General features: G+C 55.8%; 8 protein-coding genes across 8 annotated transcripts; 2 read left to right on the plus strand and 6 right to left on the minus strand.

Moving 5' to 3' along the window:
- Positions 1-76: 76 nt before the first annotated feature.
- Positions 77-2,798, minus strand: F5144DRAFT_581641 (uncharacterized protein). The gene is made up of 5 exons (XM_066789444.1): positions 1,904-2,798; positions 1,746-1,832; positions 1,526-1,660; positions 847-1,459; positions 77-733 (listed from the first exon to the last, which is right to left on the minus strand). Exons 1-5 carry the CDS (start codon positions 2,510-2,512, stop codon positions 390-392), a joined length of 1,788 nt encoding a protein of 595 aa, XP_066639579.1. The 5' UTR covers positions 2,513-2,798; the 3' UTR covers positions 77-389.
- Positions 2,799-4,454: 1,656 nt separating this feature from the next.
- On the minus strand, positions 4,455-5,692 carry F5144DRAFT_632281 (uncharacterized protein). The gene has a single exon (XM_066792490.1). It carries the CDS (start codon positions 5,478-5,480, stop codon positions 4,530-4,532), a length of 951 nt encoding a protein of 316 aa, XP_066639580.1. The 5' UTR covers positions 5,481-5,692; the 3' UTR covers positions 4,455-4,529.
- Positions 5,693-6,918: 1,226 nt separating this feature from the next.
- Positions 6,919-8,923, plus strand: F5144DRAFT_656595 (putative amidoligase enzyme-domain-containing protein). The gene is made up of 3 exons (XM_066793165.1): positions 6,919-7,355; positions 7,450-8,252; positions 8,492-8,923. Exons 1-3 carry the CDS (start codon positions 7,010-7,012, stop codon positions 8,669-8,671), a joined length of 1,329 nt encoding a protein of 442 aa, XP_066639581.1. The 5' UTR covers positions 6,919-7,009; the 3' UTR covers positions 8,672-8,923.
- A 2,205-nt stretch (positions 8,924-11,128) lies between these two features.
- On the plus strand, positions 11,129-12,376 carry F5144DRAFT_496328 (glycosyl hydrolase catalytic core-domain-containing protein; the record flags this gene model as incomplete). The annotated part of the gene is made up of 1 exon (XM_066786145.1): positions 11,129-12,376. The coding sequence occupies one exon, from the start codon at positions 11,129-11,131 to the stop codon at positions 12,374-12,376; it is 1,248 nt and encodes a 415-aa protein (XP_066639582.1).
- A 995-nt stretch (positions 12,377-13,371) lies between these two features.
- F5144DRAFT_632284 (uncharacterized protein) lies at positions 13,372-15,982 on the minus strand. The gene is made up of 11 exons (XM_066792491.1): positions 15,692-15,982; positions 15,565-15,618; positions 15,359-15,501; positions 15,204-15,233; positions 15,078-15,153; positions 14,988-15,024; positions 14,845-14,935; positions 14,761-14,797; positions 14,603-14,711; positions 14,484-14,554; positions 13,372-14,419 (listed from the first exon to the last, which is right to left on the minus strand). The coding sequence occupies exons 1-11, from the start codon at positions 15,819-15,821 to the stop codon at positions 13,410-13,412; spliced, it is 1,788 nt and encodes a 595-aa protein (XP_066639583.1). The 5' UTR covers positions 15,822-15,982; the 3' UTR covers positions 13,372-13,409.
- A 1,687-nt stretch (positions 15,983-17,669) lies between these two features.
- On the minus strand, positions 17,670-18,270 carry F5144DRAFT_342451 (uncharacterized protein). The gene has a single exon (XM_066784239.1). It carries the CDS (start codon positions 18,175-18,177, stop codon positions 17,791-17,793), a length of 387 nt encoding a protein of 128 aa, XP_066639584.1. The 5' UTR covers positions 18,178-18,270; the 3' UTR covers positions 17,670-17,790.
- Positions 18,271-20,414, minus strand: F5144DRAFT_342454 (uncharacterized protein). Its single transcript, XM_066784240.1, has 3 exons — positions 19,854-20,414; positions 18,844-19,790; positions 18,271-18,763 (listed from the first exon to the last, which is right to left on the minus strand). Exons 1-3 carry the CDS (start codon positions 20,082-20,084, stop codon positions 18,364-18,366), a joined length of 1,578 nt encoding a protein of 525 aa, XP_066639585.1. The 5' UTR covers positions 20,085-20,414; the 3' UTR covers positions 18,271-18,363.
- Positions 20,415-21,653: 1,239 nt separating this feature from the next.
- On the minus strand, positions 21,654-23,279 carry F5144DRAFT_581657 (CAP Gly-rich domain-containing protein). The gene is made up of 3 exons (XM_066789445.1): positions 22,686-23,279; positions 21,935-22,582; positions 21,654-21,855 (listed from the first exon to the last, which is right to left on the minus strand). Exons 1-2 carry the CDS (start codon positions 22,920-22,922, stop codon positions 22,097-22,099), a joined length of 723 nt encoding a protein of 240 aa, XP_066639586.1. The 5' UTR covers positions 22,923-23,279; the 3' UTR covers positions 21,654-21,855; positions 21,935-22,096.
- Between the last annotated feature and the right edge of the window lie 2,861 nt (positions 23,280-26,140).

Consider the following 26,140-nt stretch of genomic DNA (forward strand, 5'->3'; position numbering starts at 1 on the left):
TGGGGCTGTGCAGTTGTGTTGCACCGTTGTCCGTTGCAGGCTCTCCGCGGGGCACTTTGAATTGTTGTCTGACCGAACACCTGACAGGGCTGCAGCGCCATCCGCCGAACTCGGGCACGCCCGACATAATCACTTTATTCCATCAGACAACACACGGACGAAATGAGATGATAGTCCCTGTCACATCAAGGGTTGGAAGTATCAGGGATGCAAAGAAGACAAGAACCTCCTCGCTCGTATTCGATCTATCCAGAACCGAATCTTTATCGAATTATCCACCAAGCTTGCTAAAAGACCACCTCGTCCATTAAATATTTGAGATAGAAAAGAAGAGAAGGGCTAAAACCCAACATATTACCACTACTACCACCACCAACGCCCCCTTCACATCACATAGTCTTCCCAAAGCAGGTCATATCCCTCGCGAGCTGCGCCTCAACCCACATGGGCCACTCGTTGTACGGCTGGTGCTCGACGTCGACCTGGGCGTTGATGTAGCGCAGCCAGCGGATGTTCCCCAGGCTGGCGCCCGTCTTGGACGACGAGCGGCCGTTGGACATGGCGGCGGACACGCGGTGCTCGGCCTCGCAGATGGGCGCCATGATCTGCTCGAGCGCGACCCAGTGCGCGCTCAGCACCAGCGCCACCTGGTTGTTGGGGTCGACCAGCGGCTGGAACTTGGCGTGCGGCAGCATCATCCACCACCCGTAGTGTTCTGTGAGGGCGAAGTAGGCTGGTAGGGGGGGGTATGGCGGTTAGCAATTGGAACTCAAACACGAAAAGAAAGATGCCTAGAAAGAGAAAGAAAGAAAGCAAGAAAAAGAAAAGAAACAAAACAAAACTCACCCTTCCACGAACTCACCCCCAAATTCCCCGCCATCTCCCCAATCATCTCCCAATACTTCCTCTCCACCTCCCTCCCCTCCACCCCATCCACCAACCCGCGCAACCCCTCCACCGCTGCCACCGCCCGTGCCGTCAGCCCGGCATCGATCAGGTCCAAGTCCCGCATGTGCGGCTCTAGCAGCTGGGTCTGGCGGTCGCCCAGCAGGTGGCCGAACAGCAGGTTGGCGCCCCGGCAGTACATGGAGATGGCCACGATCATGATGCCCCGGATGAAGGTCATGAACTCGGCCATGCCGTCCTCGAGGAGCACGGATTGGTAGGTCAGCGCGAAGCAGGTCGCCATGAGCGCGTTGCCTTCTTCGAACATGGTGTCGTCGAAGGAGCGGCCGTTGTTGTTGTTGCTGCTGTTGTTGTTGGGAGGGGTGGGAAGGTTGTTGCTGCTGCTGCCGGCGACGGGGGCCGCCGGGGAGGTGGGTGGTGGGGTGAGTGCCTTCTTGATGGCCTTGACGGCTTTGTAGCGGTGTGACATGGCGGCCTCGGCGAGGGAGGGGTCGGAGGAGGCCATTAGTTCGGAGGCCGAGTACCCCAGGATGGCGTGCATTAGGTATTCGTACTGAGGTCGGTGGTGTTAGTCGTAGGTACTGCGAGTCAAAGCCGGGTTAGGTTGGGTTGTACATGCCTTCTCGGAGAGACACGGTATCTCGTGCGTCCAGAGGCTCTCAGATCCGATTGGGTGGTGCGGGTAGCAGTTAAGGAGGAAGTGCTGGAAGAAGCGCATGTCTTGCAGACTAAATAGGGGGACTTGGTGTTGTGGCTGTTTGTTGTTGAGGTTGTCAATACCTATATCCCGCTCACCGTAAAGGGGCTACACGTGGAACGCCACGCGTGCATGTACGTACCTGATGCACGATGGTCGGCAGCGTGGGGTACTCGCATTTGAGCCCCTGCTTCACGCAGTGCCCGCATGCGGGTTTTGTCTCTTGACACTATGCGGGGAGAAGAGTTTAGTTCGTCAGTTTCTCGCCCTACACTACTAATTCTACCCGTTTGGACTCACCTTGATCCTCCGCCGCTTGCAGTTGAAGCAGCCCCTCCTGCTCTTGGTATGCCCCCGCCGCTCCAGTCGCTGCTTGGACACTGGCCGGTCCTCATGGCTCCCACTACTGTCCCTACCCGTGCCGTAACCACGTTGACGAGCCGAAGCCGGGGAAAGTTGTTGCTGCTGCTGTCGCGGCGCGAGTGGTTGGAAGGGCTGGTCCGAGAAGGTTGACGACGGCGAGGGTGTGGCGATGGGCAAGCCCCCCGACCCCGAGCTGTCCTCGGCAAGGTAATCGATGTCCTGCTGGTCCTGGAGGAAGGTGGAGTAGTCAAACTCGGCGTTTTCGCCGTTGTCAAAGGCGAGAAGCGGTAGGGCTGTGGTGGGTTCCCCGTAGCCCGGGGGCATGGGTCCGGTGTTGGGTAAGGCCTGCATCTCAGAGTTGCCTGACTTAAGGTATTTATTTGCCTTTCTCCCTTCTTTTGATATTTGCGGGAGATAGTAGGTTGTTCCCGTGCTTGAGGCTATTGATCCTGATCGAGTTTCCGACGGTGCGGCACGCAGGCACACAGACAAGCAGACACCACGGCAGGGGGAGGTCCCAGCATTTACATCTGACACACAGCTCATCAACAGCGTCGGGATCGTGTTGATCCACACCACATGCACATGCCAAGCATCCTGACACCCCCGCTCCCCCCTTTTTTATGAAAGTGGATGGGGCAGTGTCGATCAACCTTCCCCGCGACTCCACGAGGCTGATGGTAAGGCCCTCCAACAAAAACAGCGCAACCGTCTTTCGGAAAGGGGAAGCAAGTTTCGTGAGGGATGACGTCTTCTCTCTTGAGCTCGTTTGGATATTGGCCGACTTGAGCCCGCGCCCGAGTCTTTCGGCTGCCGCGCCTCACCAAGGGCCTGTCATTGAATTGGTCTTTTCCGTTTCGGGGCTGGTGGGACTGCATGGAAGCGAACCAGGGGGTTCGCAGGGCAGGCCACTCAGAGCCCGCGACCACAGCATCGTTCGGGTCATATTTCTCTCCGGCCCTAGCACCGAGCTCCGAGAGCCGCGTGGCCCACGGAGCCGACCCGGGAGTCATCAAGCCACCAGCCTTAAACGGACATCACCGGGCCGGGATGGGCTCGCCGCTCGCTTGAGTGAGTGGACGAAAAAAAACACTTGATCGACGGTGACATTGCCGTCTTGACAAGTAACTACCGTACCGGCAGCGTGGGCCGCAGCAGAGACATGAGTTAGCTCAGCCACTCCGCCGGGACGCTCCAACGGACCAACACGGGCCGCGCCCGGCGGTGGTTCCCAAGTGCAGACTGGCATCCAACAAAGATGCAAAAAGTGGGACAATTCCGCACACGGCAACCGGCCCTCTTTCCTCAGCTGGTCATTTGAACGGCTTATTCGTTTCGGCCATTCCTTCCTCCCAGCCATGAAGCCACTGCTCTCGGAGGCAAGAGCGGTTGGGTATTAATTAGCTGAGCGGAAGGAACGGGCAAAAGTAAGACAAGACAATCTCGAGTCAACGGGGACTCCAAGCCGGCAACGGGCAGTTAACATCCCGCCTACTCGATTGGAGCCCTTTTTGTTTAAACCGGAATAAATCCGCTCAAGGCATGGGCCGTGAACCTTGGGTTGTCGCTAGGATCCCGCAGACCAGTGTTGCCATTAAGTTACGTACCGAACGACGGTTTTGAAAACGGCCGTGACCGGCGTAAAGATAAAGCTTCAAGTGCTAGCGGCATGAGATTCTTGTCCTCTACCAGCCTAGGGACTGGAACCTGCACGACACGTCAACAGGCAGCGTCGGTTACAGCATAGAATGAAACCATCACCGTCACAGGCAGGCAGGCACGAAGCGAACTTGTGATCCGATTGAAAACAGTTCGAAACATCGCCACCGTCACAAGGGCCGCTCTCGATTCCGAGGCTGATACTATTATAAGCGCTCAATCTTGCTCTTTTAGAAACAGGTCGGTTTGCAATCCGGGCACATGCTGTGATAGATGTGCTTTTGCCTGGAGGTGAAGCTTTACTACCAAGGCTACCTAGGGATACAGGTAAGCACTACTTTGTCTTGGGGGTCGGCGGATAAACCTAGGTAGGTAATCCGCCGAGTTGCAAGTAAGCACTATAGTCTAGGCAAGTCGCCGCTGTGAAACAACAGATCCACCGTAGCACGAGTCCGAAAGAAAGGCGCAGCTCATGCCCAGAAATCAATGATTTGGTGGGAAGCCAAGTCGGGTAAGAGAACAAGGAAAAAATGGATGTAAGTGAAGAAGTCAATAGCTGCCTAGGTTGTTAAGGCATCTAACCTCGAATACCACGCTGGCTACATATTGATATAGACTCATTACGGAGGAGATATCAATACAGAAAAGCAAGTCGTAGCTCCACTCCGTGTGAAAATAGAAAGCGAGTTGTTGATTTCAACTCAACCGACTGCGTTAACAATCCTTCAGAATCGGCAAGAAGAGCGTCTTCACGGACTGCGAATCCATGGGCTGATTCCAAAACCGGCTTGGTTATTTTATTTAGCTACCTAGCAATTCAACCCAAACTCCGTGTATAGTCATGAAGCAACGGCTACATCTCAACCACTGAGCCCCTAAACCACCAGCATCTCCATCTGGCCGCTTATCGCGTCCCGTTTCCGGTACCATTACCATTACCGGTACCACTACCATTGCCAGCACCATTATTTCTCGTAGCACCCCCGGTGGTAGTGGCATTCGCCTTCTTGGCAGCTCCGCCCGCAGCGGCGGTGCTCTTTGTCACAGTCGACTTCGTAGCATTGCTGTTGTTGTTGCTAGCGGTGGTGTTGTTGCTGGTGGCGGCGGTAGCCTTTGCGGGGGTCGCCTTGGTAGGAGTCGCCTTTGTAGCAGTAGGGGTGCTGGTGGCGGCAGCGGCAGCGGGGGCGGCGGCGGCGGCGGCGGGAGCGGCCTTCTTAGCGGCGGGCACCTCGGGCATGTGGGCGACGCGCTCCTTGGGGCCGACCTCGATCAGGATGCGCTTGAAGTGGAAGCCCTTGTCCTCGAGCGTCTCCATGTCGCCGCCGTCGATGGAGCAGACCTGCACGGTCCCGAGCGTGTCGTGCTCCGTGTCGGGCTCCCACATGCCGGGTATCCGCGTGGCGTTGCCCAGCTTCAGGGTTGTGTTGAGGGCCTTCTCGATCAGCGGCTTGGCCGCCGCCGTGGCCGGGTCGAAGGCGATGAGGTAGCTGTACTTCCTGTCGGCGGCCGGCAGCTCCTTCAGCCAGTGCTCCATCATGAGCATCTCCTTCCTCGCCTCGTCCGCCGCGTCTGGGTCAGGACCAGCCATGTTAACGGTTTTGGGGGGCCCTGATGCGGAAGCGTTTGCCGAAGGGGCCGCCGCCGAGGGGCGTGCCGTAGCGTTTGTTGAATTGGATGCTTGTGCCGAAGTGTTCGTGGCAGTAGAGGCGCGTGCCGAGGCGGTCGAGGCGGAAGCAGTGGTACGCGTGGGGGTGTTTGTGGAAGCAGTGGTGCGTGCCGGGCCCGTTGAGGTTGTGGACGCCGCGGGCGCCGCCGGCGCCTTGGTCGCCGTGGTTCTCTTGTTTCCGCTAGACATGACTGCTCGTAAAAGCTTGGTCGAGGTTGGGTTGATGATGAGGGGAAACTAAACGAATAGAAAAGCGTAACGTCTTAGCTGTGAAACCTCTAAGACAATTCAGATACGGTTTAGTTAAAGTTCGACTCGTGACCTTGAGAATAATCTAGGGCACTTGATACTCGGAGGCTCCCACCCTCTTATACCACGCAGCACGATGACCAAGAGGGCGGTTGGTGGAGGACTAGGGCCCAGGCGACGCTGGCCCGTGGAGGAAATCCTGCTAACCAATTTCACAGCCCCGTAGTAGTCCAGACATCAGACTCCCCACATATGTTCCCATGGCGGCACAGCAAGGCCAAGGTGTGAAACGAGGGATCGCTTAACCCATCCCGCATCATGACATGATCTGATGATCCTAATCCTGCTAGGAACTATCCAACGTTGGATTTTGGCGCTGGCTATGTTTCTTATGCCCATATTCCAAACTTACGGTAGCCAGTGAGGCTTTTGCTCACCTCGGAGGTTCGCGCCCTTGCAAAAGCTACAACCTGTGCCTCCCAGTCAGGGGGTGTGTTGGGGAAGGGATCTCATATACAACCCTAACCCTGACACACTACCTCTTGTCTATTACCCCTTTTTCAAACCGCTGGCACTACACTGCGTGTTTTTACTATTTTCAGCTTTCATCGTTTTGCCCAACCATAACTGCAGTGACTGGGAAGATTATTGTACGGATGCTAACAGGGTTAGGGTCATGTATGGGGGAAGGCACCCCTTGGCAAGTTGGCATAGCCTTGATGAAGGATCGGCTTACCGTTTGACATAGTCCGAACAGTGGGCTCGTACCCGTTTCAAACACTTTATGATAATGAAAAGTGGGCGGCCTGTTAGGATCCAATCTGACGGACTAGGCGCGGATCCGGCCGTGGCTGTAGCGGCGGGCGAGGACGGCGGACGTTGTTGGACTAGGTACCTTGCCTGATTAGGAGACAGTCAACACGCCGGCCGCCGTCTCCGGTCTTGCCTCAGTTAGTCCAGATTCCCGGTACCTTGAATATGGAGGAGTGAAGGAGCACATAATCAGCCCATCTCACGATCCGAAGGTCGGCTTTCTCACTACCCCACCATAAGCTGTACACTAGTTGACGGTCTGATCCTCCTCGTCGAGAACGATGGATGACCCCAACGTCTGAGAAACAGCGGCGGCCACTACAGGAGACCTCGTGCCGCTGCATGGCTGTGGTTGCTGTCTGCCTGTGCTGCTTCGGGAAACCGGGGCCCAACCAGGTGCAAGCTCCTCGTATAAAGACGCGTTTCCTCGCCGCGAGTTGTAGATAGCTAGGGTATTCATACATTGCCTCCCTCGTCATTCCATCTTTACGCCTCGACACCGGTTGTTGTAGGCTGTTCCGTTTTCAACAGCAGATAAACCGCACCTACTTGTCTACCGTCCACACCTCTTTGCGCATTGGTTCGCAGTTCACATCTTCCCGTCCCTTGTCAGTCATCCCTTCGACATATCTTCTGCCGCCTCCCTCCCGGTCTCTATGGCTTCTGCTTCGACGTCCGCGTCCCCCTACGGGGTCGCCGCAAACCCGTGGTTTGGCATTGAGATCGAAATCTTCGTCAAGCTTAGGGATACTGTCAAAAAGACGATCAAGGACAGGATAAAGAACAGAAAGAGAGTGTCCAAGTTTTTCGAGAAGTGGCAGTTTGACCTCCCCAATTCCGAAGGCAACCTGGACAAGAAGGACAAGCAGCGCAAATACGTTGGCCAAGCCATCGAGGCGATCCTTGATCAGACCTTTGGCGACGGGCATGGCTGGAAATGCACGGCCGACGCAAGCTTGAAGGAATACAAGCTGACCTTGCCGCCCAAGCCTCGCGAATGGTGTAAGTACCCATCATGATACCCGCCACCCGGGTACCACTAGGTATCTAGGTAGGTAGTTTGCCACCGGGAGGATTTGGCTAACAGGAGACATAGGGGGCATCGAGATCATCTCACCGCCGGTGTCCATAGGCAGCGACTGGCAGACGGCGATCGAACAGGTCTTCAAGTCGGTCACGGACACTTTCAACCTCTGGACCAACGACTTCTGCGCCACCCACGTGCACGTCTCGGTTGGTCCGGGCAGGAAGGCCGCGTACACCCTGGAGCAACTGATGCAGGTCGCCAGGGGCGCCTATTTCTTTGAGAACGCCTTTAGGCAACTCCTGCCGCAGGAGCGCAGGGAGAACAGGTATGCGATGGCCAACTGGCGCTTTCTTGGGACGGGCGAGTATTGGAGCGTGACCGAGAACGGCTGGGTGCCCGTGTGGAACAGACTCGCCCTCGCGGGACGGTCAGGGAAGGCCGTCGAGTTCGCCAAGGCGATGACGGTTGCAGAGGCCGACCCCAGTGCCAATCCCAGGTACAGGTCGACCAGTTTCAACCCCTACGAGAGGCTCAAGACCACCGAGCTCCGCCGTCAAGCCGGTGTTGCCTCGGCCAAGACGGCCATCCGCCGCGTGCTTCTTGCCGTCACCCTGAATGTCGCCTCCTTGGAGTACGACTACGCTGCGGCCAGCCAGAAGCTGGGGAAGAGGCATATTACCGTGCCCGAGTTGATCACCATATTAATGACTGTCCTCAACACCCGACTCCCTGGTACCTGCCAAGGCGCCGCCTTCAAGACCTGGCTCGAGGACTGCCAAAGGAACTACGCGAATGATGACACGGTGAGGAAGTTCGACGAGGTGGCCATCAACGAGCGCGAGAAGAACTACCGCATCTACGGCCAGGCCAACGTGAGTCCAACCCAAGCCCACCTACCTACCCAAACTTTACACGCACTAACCCCCCATCCCCCGCACGCACAGGCCCCCGCCTCCGCCGCCTCCGCCGCGCCCTCCGTGGCCTCGGCCTCCTCCAGCACGACGACGCTGCCGCTGCGCAGCGCCGGGCCGCCGTCGACCGGCCGCAACATCGTCGTCGTCGAGACGCAGCAGTCGTCGCGGCCCGCCCCCTCGACCAACGTCGCCTACAGCCGCACCTACACCGCCAACGACGTGCGCTACACGCCAACTGCCGACAACCCCACGGGCACCAGCAACAACGGGTACACCCGCCGGCTCTAAGTCACAAGCAAGGGTTAAGAACTGGGATTTTGTCCGTCTGGCTGTCCGGGTTTAGCAGGGGGAGGGGGAGGGTGGGTGACGAGCGGTAGAGCGGCCCGGTAAACGGTGATTTCGTCTGCTACTTGGGGCTGGTCCCTGGCTACGTAGGGACGGTGTCGTCTAGCATGATAGATCGATTTGGAAATAGGAGTTTTGGGGTTTTGGCTTATGTACCTGCACTGGCAGTCAGTCATCCGGTGTGACCTCGATACTAAGTACTTACTAAGTAGTAGTTCACTGCTGAAGAAAATATCGAATGATGCCTCGTGACGGTCACTTCCCAGTTCCCACCCATCGTCTGTTGGCGGACGGCGCCAGTGACTGATTTAATTCCCAGATTCGAATTCTCTCTCTTTTGCATGTTTGATTTGCTGACGACGCAAATTCGGTGCTCGGTCGAGACTTCGTCTCATTTCGCCGGTAGCTCCCGAGTCGGGTCCTCCCGTCGAGTCTGACCCTGCACAGTAAGGGTGACACCCTTTACACAGTACCCTCGGGACTGGTAATGGCTGGCATCAATTGCACCCAAGTCCCAAATGTGCACAGGTACGCGTGGAAGAGCCAACGAGTTAAAAATCAGAGATATATCATCTCTGTTGTGATACCGGAATATCTCATCACTCATCGTCATCGGGCATGTGTGCATGTGCAGCTCTTGTGTGTGTAAGTGGCAGTAAGTGCAGTCAGTTCGTGCAGTTCCCACCGAAATTGCCCAGGACCGTTGGCGGGTGCAAACGGGGATGGGCGCTGTCTCACCCTCTCACTGCACGTTTCCTGTGCGACCAGGGGGTGTCTGCAAGTCACGGTTAGCTCCCCCGAAACCCTGTTTCACGATGCGGACGCACATGGCAGCCGATCATTGGCCTGATCGGGGAAGCGCCCAGCACCCCTTCGGAGATACCATATTTTTGTCGGGGCTGCGGGAGGGGGTCCGATGTGGGCAAACACGAAAAACTGAACTGCCAAAATCCGGATTTGTGGATTTTGTGTGTGCGTAAAAAAAGTAAGGAACAAAGAGAAGGAAAAAAGTGCCGCGTTCCTGCAGCTTGCGTGCCTGAGTTTGCCCCTCGGCCGGACTCCGTACCTGCATTAGGGATCGGAGCTGCTCGCGATTGGCGGGATGCTTGACAAGCGGGTAAATGTGGGGCCCAGATGTTGAGCCCACCAAGCTGGTTCGTCTGATTGCCCCACATCGAAGGGGCCAGGCGCCAGCTGCTGCAGCGCCAACGTCGGAGCTTTTGTTTCGATTTTCGAAATCGCTCACAGGAAAAATCCTTGACCCCTGACAAGCCATGCTTTTGACTGCAGACTTGTGCAAGAAGAAGAACAAATCGATGGGAGGGGTCGGGTGGGGCGATTTGGTCAACAGCTTACGTCGTCCCATCTCACTGCATCCTAACTAAGTTGGGGTGCCGAGGGTGCTTACTCGGCCAGAAAGTTGGGACGGTGAGCAAGTTTGTTTGCTGATGGGGCAGATGGGCTCCATCCATTCTTTTGCTGGGCGTCACCAAACATACCTAGGTGGTAGAGAAACAAATCCCCCAGACCCCCCAACCCTCCCGGCAGAGAGAGGAAGAGGCACGGTAGATGGTAAATGAGTTCGAATTACCTGTCAACCCTCGCCAGCAGCTTCAAGTGACGAGTAATTTATGAGTGTGCCTTGTGTATCCCCAGCTTGTATTTTTGTGACGAGGTGCGTGTTCTAGTTCGACACTGCGGCCCAGGCACCGAGCTCATTTGTTCTTGACAGAAAAGTGTGGTTCTCCGCTGCATCCTGCAGGCACTTTCGCACTTTCGTCCCACCATGGTCCAGAACCACCCGCGCCAGTCTCACCCCCTGCCTTGCCGTCCCGTCCTGACCAGGTTCCTTCCTCCCACGATCCGACCATCCTGGTCTTCTCCCGCTCTTTTATAAGTGCCTGCCTCACTCCTTCCCGCACCTCCACGATGCCTTCTTGATTCTGGTTTCCTTTCTCACCCACCGTTCCGGGCCTTTCCCTTCCTTTCTCGCCGCAATTTGTTTTCTTTCCATTCGCCTCGACTGGTTGCGAGTTTTCAACCCGTCGTACAACCACCGACTCTTTGGCGCCTTCTGGTCACGGCTGCACTCCTTGTCCCACTTGGACTTTCAAATTCGCATCATTCTTTCTGCGTCTTTGACAGACAGCGACACGACCAACCGGAAACGCCAACTCGGCCCCCGAATTCACCTTCATTTACCTGCCCACCTAGTGTGGCCTGGAGCAACTGCCGCGTATCCCTCGATACTCACCTCGATACTCACGAGGTCCTTTCCACTCCTTCCACGCTTTGTCGTGCTGGCCATCCTTCGCACCTTTGCGCTTCTTTCCAACAACCACAGCCCGACGAGTCACCTAAAGGACCGCGATTCGACAGCGATCGAGTCAACATTCATTCAGGAACACCCTAAGAATCTGATCGATTCACTACATCAGCTACATCAGTCAAACAACTACAATTGACCACTCCAACACAGCATCACCAAGATGTATACCAAGACCCTTGTCGCTCTGGTGGCAGCCACCTTTTCTGGCCAAGCCATTGCTGGCCCCCGTGGCTATGGCGCTCGACATGCGCTCGAGAAGAAAGCCCTTTTTACGGAGCGGGTGACTGTCACGGACTGGGTGACCGTCACTGTTTACGAGAGTGACGAGACCAAGACCAGCCCCAAGGCCTTTTACACCCATTCCCACAAGTTCAGGCCCCAATCCAGCTCTGAGAGCACCACGACCTCCGATCCGGCGCCGTCCCCGGTTGTTCCTACCACCACCGTCGTTCAAGTCACATCGACCGTTGTTGCTCCCGTGCAGAACACCCCGCCGCCGGTGGTTGAGGCTGTCCCGTCACCGAGCACCACATCCGAGGTTGTTGTCATCAACACCCCGCCGCCCCCGCCGCCGGCGCCTTCTTCCACTGCGCAACCCGTTCAGATTCCTGTCCCCATCGTTGAGGTCGGCGGCGGAAATGGTGGAAGCGATGGCAGCGGCAATAACGCTGGAAGCGGCGAGGGCAATGGCGGAAACACCGGCGCCAGCGGCAAACGTGGCCTCGTATACAACAACCCCCAATTGCTGAAGTCTCTCCTCAACGCTGGCACCAAGGTCTCTTGGGCATACAACTGGGGCCAGTACGATGACTCGGATACCGACCTCGAGTTCTGCCCCATGCTGTGGGGCCTGAAGCTTGACTTCCCCCAGGTGTGGCCCGCAAATGCCCAGAAGGCGATCGATGCCGGATCCAAATGCCTGCTCAGCTTCAACGAGCCGGAGCTCGAGGCCCAGGCCAACATGACGCCGGAGCTTAGCGCCCAAAAGCACATCGAGCTCATGAACCCCTTCTCGGGCAAGGCTCGGATCGGCTCCCCCGCCATCACCAACGGCGGCGGGCCTAACAATGGTATTCAGTGGCTACAACGCTTCTTCACCGCTTGTGGTGGCAATTGCGCCGTGGACTTCCTCAACATCCACATCTATGGCGTTGATACCAACACCTTCCTCAGCCACCTGCGCGACGTCCACGCTGCCTTCAACAAGCCTGTCTGGATCACCGAGTTTGCCTTTGATGGCTCCGACGACGAAATTAACTCGCAGCTTGAGACGGTCATCGACCAGATTGAGACCAACGCGACGTATTCTTTTGTTGAGCGTTACTCGTACTTCATGGTCCAGGACGGTACCATGGTCAAGGGCAACACACCCAGCGTCTACGGCAACACCTTTGCCTATGGCGCTTAAGACGGCACCTGGGAGCCCTTTCGTTTTCATGACAGCCTTTCGATTCTACACTCCGTTTCCATGGCTATGCCTGGAAGGACCTTTTTAACCGGGCTATATCTCTCCATGGAGAGGAGGACATCTTTGGTCATAGCTTCGATTCATTTCACCTGTACATATTTGACAACCTTTTCTTCTTTTCACTCTTTTACTGTCCACCGAGACAGTGATTTGGTTTTGCTGTTTTTACTTCTTATTGTACAATTCTCACGGTCAACGGCTACGGTACATGTGATTTGGCAACGGCGCAGGCAATACCGACCGAGTCGGCACACGGATGGACATGGCACACAATAATCTAGATGGATCGGGCTAGATTCATGAGCTATGAAACGGATATCAAAATAGCTCCGCGGCTATCTTTGTCAGTATGTTTGTGTGTGTGATATGATGCTTGTGGCAACACCACTCGAGTGCGGATTACTTAGACATGAAGTCATAGCCGGCGAAAGCACATTTGCTAGTTTCTTCCTCGGTCCAGCGCCCAAGCAAAGGATAAGCAAACTTACCTGCGAGGCCCCTTTCAGGATATGGGACGAGCTGGGTACTCGGCCCGTTGGCCTCGAGGCCACCGGTGCGCGACACCACTGCCGATCCTTAAAGGAATATCAGGGCTGAAAGAAATGTCAACACCTCCCACTCTCGGAATTCCCAAATAGAGATGGCAACAGCACGCAAGAGCTCACCGCTCGCCTGTGGAGAAAACCAATACCAACCTTAATCTAAACCCTTTCTGTACATACACATATGCCCCAACTTCACCTAAACTCAATAACAAAACCAACATCCCTTTCCGTACTCCCAACCCTGTCTGTCTAATACCCTCCAATCACCCACCTACCCGTAACCAAAGCTGACGCAGCCCTCCCGCTTACCGCTAACCCATTAGTCCCAAAGCCCAAACCGTAAACCGTCTAAACTCCTCTATCCCTCTATCCCCTCTACCCTCCCCACCTCCCCAGAACTCTCACATCCCCTACCTACAAATTCCCACCTACCGCCACCCCAGCCCGAATCCCTTCCCTCGACCCCTCTGCCTCCCCGTCCCCGTTCCCGTCCCTGTCCTAGTCCTCGCGTTCACACCTGCCCCAACCCCAGAACCAGAACCAGCCCCGCACCCGATGACCACCTCGTTCCCCATCCTTAGCCCCTGTACGGTTCCCGCCCCACCGTCTGGATGGAAATGGGGATGGGGAGGGGGATGGGGGGTCATGGCGTCGGCAGCGGTGGCGCTGGCAGTGGTTGTGGTTGTTGTGGTGGTGCCGTAGTCGATGTCGACGCGCACCTCGGACGCGGCGCGGTTGCGGGGGGTTGTTGCTGTCGGTGCGGGGGTCGGGATGTGGGGATGGTTGGGGTTGTGGTTGTGATGGCGGTGTGGGTGCAAGTGGTGAGGGGGGGTGATGGTGGTGGGGGTGTTGTCGTTGTTGTTGTTACTGCCGTGTCCTGATGCAGATGATGGTGAGACGGGACGGTGCAGGGAGGTGCGGCGGGCGTCGACCCTGCGGCTTGGTTCTGTGGTGAGGATGCTGAAGGGTGTGTTGCCGGCACCTTCTCGCTCGTGAAGGGCGCTGTCGGTGGTGGTGCTGGTGGTGCTAGTTGTCGTGCGGCGTGAGGTGTTGCCATCACCGTCGCCGTCGCCGTGGATGTCGTCGTCGCCTCCTGAGGAGGAGGGGGTGCCGGACATCTTGGCTGCGTCGTCGACTATGATTGCCTCGGCTTCCGTGCTGAGGGAGAGGTGGGTTCGGTGTGTGGGCTTAGCTTTGGTAGTGGCCGGGCTGTTGTTGTCGTCGTCGTCGGAATCTGGGAGGCGCATGTGCCGGTGTGCGCGGTGCGGGATGGTGCTTAGCTCGTCGCCTTGCCTTCCTGGCCCGCAGCCGCCGCCACCAGCGTTCTCGTTGTGGAGGTTGGGCGTTCCAGAGGATGGTACAGTGTCGTCGGAGGGGTGCGGGCTGGTAGTGCTGTCACGGGAAGTGACCCAGTGGATTACGGCGGCACTGAAGAGAACTGGACAAAGGCACAGGCGGGAGTTGTTAGTTAGTAATAAATTTGCAAGAGACAGGACACGCACTGTCGCTGTTGCAGCACATCAGACACACCCAGCCTGGCTCGCCGTTCAGGCCTACTAAGACAGACAGGTTGCTACTTGAGCGTTAGTTGCACTCCAAGGGCTGTGGGCGTTTGGCGTACACGATGCTGCTGGCCAGGGTGCAGATGCAGCCGATGAACGTCCTCGTGGCCATGGTCTTGAGTCTTCGACTGCCAGGAGCCCGATCGAAGTTCTTGTAAGAGTAGAGACCTGCGAGGCTTTAGAAATTGTTCAAAGACCCCGGCCAAGAATCACAAACTTGAGAGTGGTTTCAGAAAGATGATAGTCAGGTAGACCTGGGACGGTTAGCGAGCAGAATACGGGGTTCAGAGTGGCAACCCACGTTGACGAGAAGGTCAAAGACTATTAGAGGTATCATTGCCGGCCTCTGCATGCCAATGATGCACTCTCCATTCTCTACTCGTGCGAAGCGTCTGACATCTAGTGAGACTTGTGTCAATATCAAGACAGCGGCTGCGGGCTTACAAGACAAAGTTTGGCACGACCACCAAGCAGTATGCCCCTGGTAGCGGTCAGCGAGGTTTGACGGCAAAAAGCCAACGCCTGAGCCCTTACCAATCATGCCGAACGAGTTGAAGATGTAAAGTTTGGACTTGAGTCTCGGCTTCTTGTTACTCGATCGTATTATGTACTGTCCAGTGTCAGCTGAGTGGTTCCAGCGGCAAAGGCTTTATGCCTTACCGCTTTCTCGACCAAGAACAAGTATATCAGCTATAGGGGTGTCAGCCGTGCTTTTGACAACCTTCCTTTCTGCGCCTTGAGCAGAAGTACTCACGATCTGTGCGCGGGAACTGTCAGTAACTTCCCCACAGACCAACTCAGGAGAGGAACGAACCCACCTTGGTCGTCACATAGCATATTAGACAGAGCAAGATGGCGGTCTCGCAAGCTGCACTTGAGTACCCAGCGCCAAAACCAAACTGAAGCACGGCTGTGGCAAAGACGAACATGAAGGAGTCGGTGTAGATAGCGAAGACAACTGAGGAACCCGACTTCATCAGTATGGGACACTCTAGCATAACAAGAGCGAAAGATGACGCACGCCATTGCACAAAGGGGAGCTGTTTCCAGGTTTTGACTGCGAGATATCTTTGGGCTAAGTGCCGTCACCGTCCCCGGTTAGCGAACCCGGGCCTGTGGACGGTTTCGGGGACAGGTTGCCACCTCACTCGTAAAGGCAGAGAGAGCCGAGATGGACAGCATCGACAGCGCAACACTGATCACCAAACCCGAGAGTGGCTCGCTGCTTCCGCGGGTGGGTTCATGTCGTGGGCTGAGAGGGGAAAGACTCGGGGCCATGGCTGTCGAGCCCTCGGGAGGTTGAGGAGGAGAGAGGGAGCGTGGCCAATGGATGGAGGACTTGGAAGTGATCTACAACCGGCTTTAAAACAATCTTGCAGATAAAAACGTGGAAGAACCGCAGGATGGATGTTTAGAAGGCCTGTTTTCTACAACCCAGGATCCCATTTCCCGCCGCCCTGGCCACCGAGCGGTGTGCCCGAACCCGAATACACACATCGCACGCCGGGCACACGAGGCCCGGGGATTTCCCAACATCGTACGGGCCAGGGAAAGGCGCAAACTTGCAGTTGGGCTGAACCGACGTGGACGGGAGGCGGCAGGCCAAGCCCAATCTTGCTATCCGAGTCCCAGACACGGAAATTTTCTGGGCCAAACGAAGGGCGCCGGGCAGGTAGACCGGCGCCATTCAGCTGCAAGCTACCGGACGCTGTCGTTTGTCAGCCTGTCCTCCCCTGCTTGGCACCTTGACCAAGCACTCGCTGGCACAAATCAAATTACTCTAGCTTGGAGGATTGTTTCCCCCGGGCTTGTCAGAGGATTTGCGAGGGGTATGACTTTATTGTTTCGGGAATTTGTTTGCGGTTTGGCCCTGGACGAACAGAACGATGAGAAGATCAGTAGACGCATATCACGAGTGCAGCCGCAGCCAGAGCACGCCTGGGGTACCGATAACCAGCTAGCGTACTGCGAGGCATCGGTGTGGCTTGGTCTGGAGGGGAATATTCATCGATTGTTTCTTATTCCTGTCTCTCCCTTGCGTTCTCGACAGCGTTGCTTTCCGAGACAGCGGGATGCGCCAGCAGTAGGGAGGCCCTACTTCTCGATGGCGCTATGCACTGCGAGAGTGAGAAAGGAAACTAGCGCTTGTATTGGGCGAGAGATATGATAGATCAGATCTGCGACGAGCCAACCCCGCTCAAGCCACGCATCGTAAAGCATCGCCGCGTTCGCATCGAGGGTGCCATGCGTATGCGTTCGTCTTGGGAAAATTGGGAACCCCGCGGCCTGTGAGAGGCTGGGAGCCTGGAGCTTGCAGACTGGCCTCGAATCAGGAGCCCGAGGCTGACGGGACAATGGATGCAAATGCACTGATGCATGGTTGCTTTTTGTGATGAACCGGGGAAAGGACATACTTCCGGTGGTCAGAAGATCGTTTTTGTGCCACTAATGGAGAGCGTTTGCAAAAAGAGAAAGAATGAGCTTACCATGACGGTGTCAACATGCAGTGTCATGGCCTTGCAAACGGCAAGAGAGCAGGAGGACGCACCTCAGAGCCGGAAGCACCCGGGAGCAATCCAAACTGGCTTAGCGCCCATCACACCATACAGGGCCCCTTGTCACACCCCAGCGCAGATCAGTCCGGGGTTCTCTTGGCATATCGCATCACCCCAGTGCACCCCCACTGCCCCGGTTCACAGCGCAAGAGATCTGCCATGCCGCGGTGGGCCTCAATGCATCAACGGACTGGACTGCAAGGCTGGTACCGAGCTCCGGGTTTTCCATCATGCTAAGAACTTAACACTTACTTTTATGCTCAGCGGTTAAAATATGAATCGGACTCTACACTTTCAGTTTCACCAATGGTTTCACCCCAGTACCCTGTCGAGTTCACATTTTTGGCAGCATTCAAACTCGGCATCGAGCAAGGGTCTGCTACCTGAACATGGGAGTACGGACGTATCACAACTTTATTTACTTTTTCCCGGCCTGTCTCACGGGAAATAACTGGGTACGGTAAACAGTTGATTTGCTTGTGCCACCTCGGAAGTTCCAATGCTTCCATCGGCAGCACCAGAAACATGTCACCACCGGGGACCGCAGGGTCATCCATGACTTTGCGCGAGGCGGACTTCTAGATTTTATACATGTGTTCCCAAGGTTCACGCGGTGGTTGAAAAGATCTGCTCCTGTTTGTTCTATCAACGACAGCCCAAACCTTCAATATCAACCTCCCCGGATTCCCCTCTCAGCCCAGCCGCCGATCCCTGGGCAGATGGCCAACAATAACCAGACTACATCCCTTAAACGGCGTATACATTCTGGTGTTAAACCTCCAACATGAACAAACACACAAAATCGTCACAAACCACCTCCAACCGCCCCCTCCAAAAAGTTCCACCATGTAAATGCTGTGCCGACACTCAAACCACCGCAAACCGGACCGAACCGAACCGAACCGAACCAAGCCAAATGCCGAGCCAAACCGCAAGGAAAGACAAATTAGCCAACCTCCTAAAACGCCAGCGTCTAGCCCAGACGATACATTAAACTTTCTGAACCGTAGCCTTCTCAGGGAAGACCCCCACCAACCCCTAAAGCCCCCGAAGTAATACCAACCAGCAGCATTAACCATTCATCCATTACATTTCTTTCCTTTCTCTCTTCCATCCGGTGCGCCAGGAAACCGGGCCGGGTTTTGTGTGTGTAAAGTAAAGTAAAGTAAAGTAAAGTAACGGGTATCTCAAATAGTGAAAAGTAGAAACAACATGAAAATAAAATGAAAGAAAGTTGGAGGGCGAAGGGGGCATGGTTGGCGGGGTTAGTTCGTTTGGGACCCCGCTCTTTCGCTCGTCGCCGGCGCCGTCCCCGCCCCTGACGCCGTTTCTGTCCCCGATGCTGCACCCTCTCCGGCCGTTGGTGCTGGGGCGGCGGTGGTAGCGGTAGTGGCTGTCGACCCGCGCTGCTGCTGCTGCTGTTGCGACCGATGCCGCCGCAGAATGTCGATGCGTTCTTCGATGGAGGCGTGGCGTAGGCGGTGGAGGTCGAGGAAGCGCAGGGAACGCCTGCGTTGTCCCGTAGTGGTGGTAGCAGTAGTGGTGGCGCTGGCGGTATCGTGCTCGTCACGGTTTGCGGTTGCTGCGGTGGGCGAGGGTGGGGGGGAGGAGCTGCTATGATTGGGGTTACGGGCCCGGCGGCTTTGTGGGTGCAGGTCGAGGCGGCTGTAAGTGGGGGAGATGTTTGTTAGCGGTCGGGAGGGAGGTGAGGTGAGGGAGGGTGGGTGAGGTGAGGGAGAGCTTACCATAGTGGGCAGGTTCCGGAGATGTTGACCAGCCAGGGGTCGATGCAGGGTGGGTGGAACTTGTGGTCGCATGGCAGAACCCGGACGTCCTCGCCGACGGTGAAGTCTTCGGTGCAGATGGAGCAACCGAGGCGGTCCTCCGTCGCAGTTTCAGCGGGTTTGCTGCCATCTCCCTCCGCGTCGCCCGTTGTTGTGGGATCGGTCTTCTCTACCTTGGGCTGGGGTATTGCGCCCGACATCGGCGCGGTGCTTCGCCGGGCCTGCGGTGTCCGCGGCTCCTCCGGAATTGCCGATAACCTTGTTCCCATGGCCGGATCCGGAGCGGTTGCTGACGGCTGAGACTCGAGTTCGAGGGATGGATCGGGCTTTGGCGGGCCAGGGTCACCGAATTTCACGATCGGTAGTGTCTCTAGCACGGCCCGAGCGAGTCCCTTTGCCCTACTCTGCGACGGCCGCCCACCAAAACCCGACAGCGGACCATACCGCTCGGGGTAACGGTGCGCTCGAATCGCCCCTATCCCGATGATGACCAAAAAGAGTAGCGTGATGAGACCCGTGATGCTGTAGAGGATGCTCATAGCGACCGCCGAGTTGTTCCCTCTCTCTCCCGGCGTTTCAGGCTCCGTTGTGGTCATGTTCTCGCCGCCCGTGATCGTCGCGCGCAAAGCTCCGCCGGCCTGGATGGTGTTGTTCATAGTGTCCCGTGCCTCGTTCGGGTCGCCCATGGTGTAAATGGAGTTGTAGATTAAATCATCGCCTTCGAGGCTGCACGATGCTCCGCCCTCGCTATAGAGCAAAATCGCCAGGGGCTGGTCACCCATGACTTGGTTGACCATTTCGGTCGCGTTCTCGTCATCACAGTTGAAAAACACAATCGTTTCCTCCTTCATCAAGTCGGTATCACCCAAGACTTCGGCGGGGACCAGGCTCCCGCGGACCCAGATAGACTGCCGGCGTATTAGCGATAAGAATTTCCCATTATGACGAGAAGAAGAAAAGGCGAGGCTCACACTTCTGTCGCTCCGGTTCAGCCCTGCGGATTCTGTCAACGGGTAAATGCTATAAGTGATTCGCAGGGCCTCTGTCTCTGGAGCGGTGAGCTGGAGGTGCATGAGTGAGTTCAGCTCCGATTCGGTCACTTCGGATGCCGGTGCTATCCTCGCGTCCTCGGCGCGGACCCCGGAAGGGGCTGAGAGGAGGGACACGAGGAACAAGCACCCGAGCAAAGTCATCTTTCCCATCGCCGGCGACGGTCGACGTCGCTGCGGTTGAAAGTAGAGGCAGGATGACGAGGTTATGTTTCCCTGACGATTTCAGGTCGGGGCGGGGATGATGCCAATGGAATGCCTGGTGAAGTGGGTGGTGGAGAAGACAAAAAAATGAGGGCCGGGCCAAGGGTTGTTTGGTAGACCAGACTTCACATCATGCGTCGACTGGCCGGGCAAGACTCCATGCTGCGGCTTGCTTGGTGGCGCTTGTCCTTGGTTTCTTTCGATTCCTGATCGCCGGGGTAAGGCGTATGCTAAGAGACGGGGTAGCTCGGATGATAGATCCGGTTGATCGGCCAGAACAAAGGCGCGCGTGGCCGAGACCGTCGGAATGGAACAGGTCTAGTCAGGGTGGCAAGTAGCGGAATGCAGAAGGAGGAAAAGCTGGCCAAGAACGGGGTGCAGTGGATCGGTGGACAGAGCGTTTGGAATATGTTTTAGTGCTTGTGAGTACTTAAAGCATTCATGGAATGATAGCAAGAAGTACGAATAAGCCCTGTGCCCGAGCGCTCCGGGTTGCATCATAGGTGAAAGAGGCATGCGGGGTATTTACGTTAGCGCCTCACGAAGTGACCCGGGCAATCCTCTTGATTGCATCATCATCGCATCGTCGTCCGAATGACTACATTATCGGATGATGCCTAGATCGGGTCGGTATGGTAAACATGACCTAATTTCTTCCGTGGCTGTGGGCGGAAAAGTGGCCACAAACTGTGCAAGATCGGAGTACGGAGTACTTACACAGCAGGTGAAAAGACCGGGAGCTTCCCCAACGTTCACCCAGCTGAGGCTCTTCGCTAGTGGGGCTTCGTTGCATTTCCCGGGTTCGGCTCGCTGTTCGCCCTTGACAGCTGTCTTGTGTGCCAACGGCCCACCCAGCAGAGCACCCCGTTTCGGTTCGGAGATTTTCTCGGGACGCCGGCAGCCGAGCTCAGGGATCGCCCCTCGACGTCTCAGATGCTGAACGCAGCTCGCCAGGCACCCTCTGGCCAAAAAAACCGAACTCGCAAAGGAAGCAAGAAGTAAAGAAAAGAGAAAGAAATGAATAAAATCATGAAAAGATAGAAAGATGAAAAATGAATCCAATAAAAGAAACGGAATAAAAAAAAAAAAAAAAAAAAAAAAAAAAAAAAGTACATTTTGGGCTTCCGAATGGCTTTCTTTTCGTTTCTCAAGTCGAAGGTTTCGTCAGCACCCACACTTGGAGTTTGGCTTTTTTGCCCATGGGGTGCCAGGTTGCTGACAGGGAGCTTCGGGAGCCTGGTAGCCAATAGGTGGCGTTCCTTGCTCTGTCATTTTCTGTTGACGAATCACCCTGGAAGCCCGAGAAGAGAGTGGGAAAAGCCATGTAATAACGGAGAGAAGAGTTCACGGAGTTCAAGCTGCTATACCTGCCATCAAACGCCTTGGCTGGTTTGAATGTGGGTTGGATATGCAGTGCGAGCTTGAACTCATCGAGCTGTCAGGGGTAACGGATCGTGCCCCATGGCGTGGTATTGGCGAGAGACGGGACATCACACAGGGGGTGTTACAGCACCACATCCTTGCAACAGCACCAGTAACTGCGGCGGCTAAATAAAGGTTAATCATTTGTTTGTGTTCTCCGAGGCCTGGTGCCTGTCGAAACTTGGTACTGTGGGTGGAGGAAGCGGGTGTCCCACCACCCCTGAATGCGGCCAAGCTCGTGTCACTTCTCGGAAAACATAAATAAAGAAAGGGGGCTACCACTTTCAACAAGGTGGAACTTTGCAACAGTCAGCTTCGAGTTACTTCTCAGATGGATACCAGACGGCTGGTTATTGAACTATTGTGCCCAAGCTTACCTTGTATGTACAGGTCGATATGAGAGCAGTCAACTACGCAGGAACGAGACTCAAGGGAGGACGCGGAGCATCAAACGCTTTGGCAGCCGACAACATGGGAACCTGGGTGACGCCCCGCGTTATAGCGCCTGCATTGCGCGGGAAACTATAGACGCCGGCTGCTCAAATCTCCTCCATGTCTTCGAGGTCATCCAGGGCTGGGAAGTCACCAACCTCAACCCGATCCGGACGGACGAACACGCCATGCTTGAGTTGGGATTCCTCGCCCCAGTAGCGGGAACCCCCAATGCTCCCATCGTTCTTGCCAACCGGCTCATCCAGCTGGATGCCGACCCATGCACCTGGGCCGGGGATTTCCTTCACGTCGCCCACATACTTGATTTCTCCTCGTCGAGAATCGTCGTCGCCAATCTGGCATCGCTTCCCGACAGCGATCCCTCGGACTTCGATTTCTTGAGCAATGGCGGATATCTTTGCTTGCTCATGGCCCGCAGCGTTAGGATCGAAGCGCCCCAGCTTCTCCGTTTTCTTCCATGCCAGGACAGAATCCGTCTTCTTTTCGTATTCTTCTTCGGGCAACACGTACTTCTCGACACCAGCCGTGCTTGAGAAATTGGGTCTTGCAGAGGCGGGTCTCGTGTCGCCGACCTATTATATCTCATTAGCTTCCCACTTTTCGCATATATCCACTTGATCTCCTGTTACGACAGCCCTGTGATGTACTCGGGGCTAAAAGTCAAGATGCACGAACCAGCAACTCGGCATAAGGAGTGAGGGGAAATTGTTGTAGATAAACAGACTCCTCGTCTGGAGCCTCGACCGCAATCTTTTCGCCGGCTGACGTCTTGAGAGAGATCTGCTGGCAAGAGGGAGGGATGCCGGTGATGGTTTCAAGCTTGGTCTTGAGCTGCGAGATGGACCAAGCTGGAGTGATCCGTCTCTCGGACGAGGTGTAGTCCGAGACCACGTAGAGGGGAACGTCCGCCATAGTGAAAGCTCGAGGTCTCCACGGGTATTAAATTGGTGTTTTCTGGTTGTTGGCGTTTTTTTGTTGTTATTTTTTTGATGAGACGCAAATTGTGAAGACTGGGCGCAAGATGTAGCACGTCGTGGATCGAGTGAATTAGTAAAGTGAGAGAAGGGGGTCGAAGGTAACCGGCACTCGCTTGACAAGACTGTCCCTATCGCGATTTTGCACGATGGGTGAGAAAATGATTAGGTATTCGCCACTAAAATACGCTCAACACTCCAGTTGTAATTTGAAGGCAGAAATCCAAATGGAAGCGTTTTGTTGACAAGTTGGCCTTCTCGGGGGTTCCTTCTCATCGCAACTGCCTGATCTGCCCTTGTGGGGTCAAATGAGGTTTGTGGAGAAAAGGTTACGCCACATCTACAATCTGACAGCCACAGCACAACGCTGCGGTATCTCGGGAAGTGGCTGTGCTAGTTAGTTACGCCTTCCATCTTCGGGACTTGCAATCTCATTAACCCTGCCTCAGCCCTGGTAACTGTTTTCATTCTTTCCCTTTTGCCATTTTCATTTTTCTCAATCGTTACCTAGGTACCAAAACCGCAACGATTAATTTCCTAACCAATACAATGCATATTGCAACAAAGCTGGCCCCTGCGGCCTCCCGCCGCCAACACACAATCCGGCGCCCCGGCACGGGAACCGACACGACTCGAATGTTCTCCCGAGAAGCTTCCAATCATTCAGGACCTGCCCGTTTGCAGCCTCGCCAGGCACTGTCCTATTGGGGATGATCTAAGCACCGTCGGCCTGGGGCATCTCGGCATCGATGCGGTCAGACCCCAGATCCCGCCGCAAGCTCAAAGTCAAACGGCCTTGCCAATCTCTATTGGTTGAGCCCGCAACAATGATGCTGGACTCGTCCACGCGTCCGACGGCCTCCCGTCGTTAACTACCTATCGATGCCCGAAACCGAGGCGGAGACTACCAATGGGTAGGAGCCGTCCATGCTCGTTTTGAACCCCATACAAACGGAACGGCTGGACAATGGATGGATGCAGCGCGCACCTGACAAGTCATCCTCTGCCTCGCTCTTGGCCTGGCGCAACTGACAGTCGAAGCGATCGCGAGAGACATTGTACACGAGGGAAGCATAACATTGTTCCGCCTGTCCACTAACACACTCTTCCCCTCGGCAAGGCCTACCCCTGCCCGAGTCACCGCTCTGCCGTGCATGCAATTGACCGCCTAGAAAGCCCTCACTCACAACGTCGTAGTGGAAAAGGGGGCTTCTCCGAATCGCATCGTCACTCAGTTAGCCACGCATGTTTGTCACGCATGACAGGGACATGGGCTCGAAACAAGTGTCAGGCCGGGGACGACATGCACACTTGCTACCCAAGATCTGTTCCTGTACCATTCACCGCCACGTTGGGTTACTCAACGAGATCTTGTGACGTTGTTGACAGATGCTCTGACGTGGGCGGGAACATGACATGATGGCCAGGGGACCACATATCGAAACCTGCTGGGCGTGTCTCTATTTCGAGTTACATACGACGAGTGTTCCTCATCGGTTTCGGAGACGCCGGAAAGAGGATGTATGCACGAAGTCCTATCCTTTTTCTGCTCCCACACGTGGTTTTGAAACCATGTTACCGGCCCGCCACAACCTGGAGCAACAGCGTACTTGGTCCACAGGGCATCGAACGGATGCTGCCGCCAAGCCGAATGCAGCCGCCAAGACCAACCAACACTTTGCCCACAAACTAAGCCGAAGACTGCGATGAGCATTCGTCTTGGCTTGAGCACGCCTGGTTTCTCAACCACCAATAACCTCAGCGGGGGGTAAAGCGATCGGACCGCCTTGATCTGGCGGTGGCAGGAACGGTTCCCATAGGCTCAAAGGTGCCCTGACAGAGAGTGCGAAAGCGTCGACGTACATACATACATGAGGTTCGTCTCACTTGACTCGGCAGCTGCTAAACCTGACGAACGGCCCATGGTCGAACAGAACGCGCCAAACCTACACCCTCCGCAGTTGTTGAATGCATAAAGGTTAGCGAACGTCACCGTGGGTCATAAAACAGCCAACAATGAGAAACCCTCGCCCCCGCCCGTTTGCTCTAGGCTGGGTCCAAGCGGTCTCCAGGTTCATCGGACGGCTTCTTGCCGCCATCCCTGTCGCGGATCGCCCTACCGTCCCCACCTCGGCGTACTGTTGACTGTGGAGGGCTAGATGAGGTCATGGAGTCCACGTATTCACGAGAACCGTATCGAAGGCGTTGGGTGACAGCGCAGAACCAGCAACCGCCAGTCCCATGCTGTGGCTCAGTCCCACCCTGGAAGGCGGTCTCGCCGCTCATGCGAGCCCCCACGGTGGCATTAGTTAAGGGAGGCTGAGTATGTTCGGTCAGCTCTATCTTGACCATCTTGACTAGCGTCCAATTGGCATTGGGCTGTTTGATGCCCTTGATGGGCCGATGGTCCGTGAGCCGAGACAAGCATCTCAACCGAGGAACCATGAAGCAAAAAGTCCTGGTTCAACGAGCGAGTGGAGCACTCTCCCGCCGGGGAATTCTCGAACGCAAGGACCCAAAAACGGAAACGCGATTCATGATCGCCTTGCCGGCATGCTACCATAATAACCCTGATCCTCCCTGATGCGGGGAAGAAATCCATGCAAGCTGACCGCCAGTTGCCTGTTCGTCGGCAGAAAGAAATCTGGCTGGTCTGGCCATTTCGTCGCTTCGGGGTTCTCGACAGCGTTGACGCTAACAATCCATTATGTGGTTATTCTTTGTTCATCCATCGTCGTCTAGGCAAGTAGCATGTGACAAAAGGATTGTGTGATCCGGCGCTGGTTCCGGAGCCGCACAGACATCGCACCAAGCTTTCAAGCTCGGCAAACAGCTCCTGGGGTTCTCGCGGCGGCTGCGCTCAACTCCGATTCTTTGCTGCACCGGCATCTCACCCCTGCCACTTCCGCTGCTGAAGAGAGAGGGGCCAAGTTGGGTCGATGTTACGATGTTAGGGCATTTGCCCCCGTTGGTCCATGCAAGTAATGCGTCGAGCACCTCTCTAGCCCCTCTTGCACAGCTTGACAGGGGTCGATCGCATTGAGGAGAGGGAGGAGAGACACGTTCATGTCCTTATCTGCGCACGGGGGTTCGAAAAACAAGCAGAGATCTCCCAACGTGCCATCGCCAGATCGGGTAGGCGGCTAGGATCCTGGT

This window comes from Chaetomium tenue (genome assembly GCF_020726465.1).
Source record: "Chaetomium tenue strain MPI-SDFR-AT-0079 chromosome Unknown F5144scaffold_6, whole genome shotgun sequence".
In the NCBI taxonomy this organism is placed as follows: Eukaryota; Fungi; Ascomycota; class Sordariomycetes; order Sordariales; family Chaetomiaceae; genus Chaetomium; species Chaetomium tenue.

Excerpts from the sequence above, each read along its gene's own strand:
- F5144DRAFT_581641 (XM_066789444.1), bottom strand. The coding sequence starts at position 2,512 with ATGAGCTGTGTGTCAGATGTAAATGCTGGGACCTCCCCCTGCCGTGGT. Across the intron at positions 1,460-1,525 it reads TACCGTGTCTCTCCGAGAAG|TACGAATACCTAATGCACGC; the intron begins GCATGTACAACC and ends CACCGACCTCAG. Across the intron at positions 734-846 it reads GGGGGTGAGTTCGTGGAAGG|CCTACTTCGCCCTCACAGAA; the intron begins GTGAGTTTTGTT and ends CCCCCCTACCAG.
- F5144DRAFT_632281 (XM_066792490.1), bottom strand. The coding sequence starts at position 5,480 with ATGTCTAGCGGAAACAAGAGAACCACGGCGACCAAGGCGCCGGCGGCG.
- F5144DRAFT_656595 (XM_066793165.1), top strand. The coding sequence starts at position 7,010 with ATGGCTTCTGCTTCGACGTCCGCGTCCCCCTACGGGGTCGCCGCAAAC. Across the intron at positions 7,356-7,449 it reads GCCCAAGCCTCGCGAATGGT|GGGGCATCGAGATCATCTCA; the intron begins GTAAGTACCCAT and ends CAGGAGACATAG. Across the intron at positions 8,253-8,491 it reads GCATCTACGGCCAGGCCAAC|CCGCACCTACACCGCCAACG; the intron begins GTGAGTCCAACC and ends CGTCGCCTACAG.
- F5144DRAFT_632284 (XM_066792491.1), bottom strand. The coding sequence starts at position 15,821 with ATGGCCCCGAGTCTTTCCCCTCTCAGCCCACGACATGAACCCACCCGC. Across the intron at positions 14,712-14,760 it reads CTTTCTGAAACCACTCTCAA|GTCTCTACTCTTACAAGAAC; the intron begins GTTTGTGATTCT and ends AAAGCCTCGCAG. Across the intron at positions 14,420-14,483 it reads GATGTGCTGCAACAGCGACA|TTCTCTTCAGTGCCGCCGTA; the intron begins GTGCGTGTCCTG and ends GCCTTTGTCCAG.
- F5144DRAFT_342451 (XM_066784239.1), bottom strand. The coding sequence starts at position 18,177 with ATGGTTAATGCTGCTGGTTGGTATTACTTCGGGGGCTTTAGGGGTTGG.
- F5144DRAFT_342454 (XM_066784240.1), bottom strand. The coding sequence starts at position 20,084 with ATGGGAAAGATGACTTTGCTCGGGTGCTTGTTCCTCGTGTCCCTCCTC. Across the intron at positions 19,791-19,853 it reads TGAACCGGAGCGACAGAAGT|TCTATCTGGGTCCGCGGGAG; the intron begins GTGAGCCTCGCC and ends ATACGCCGGCAG. Across the intron at positions 18,764-18,843 it reads TCCGGAACCTGCCCACTATG|CCGCCTCGACCTGCACCCAC; the intron begins GTAAGCTCTCCC and ends CCCCACTTACAG.
- F5144DRAFT_581657 (XM_066789445.1), bottom strand. The coding sequence starts at position 22,922 with ATGGCGGACGTTCCCCTCTACGTGGTCTCGGACTACACCTCGTCCGAG. Across the intron at positions 22,583-22,685 it reads CTCCTTATGCCGAGTTGCTG|GTCGGCGACACGAGACCCGC; the intron begins GTTCGTGCATCT and ends GAGATATAATAG.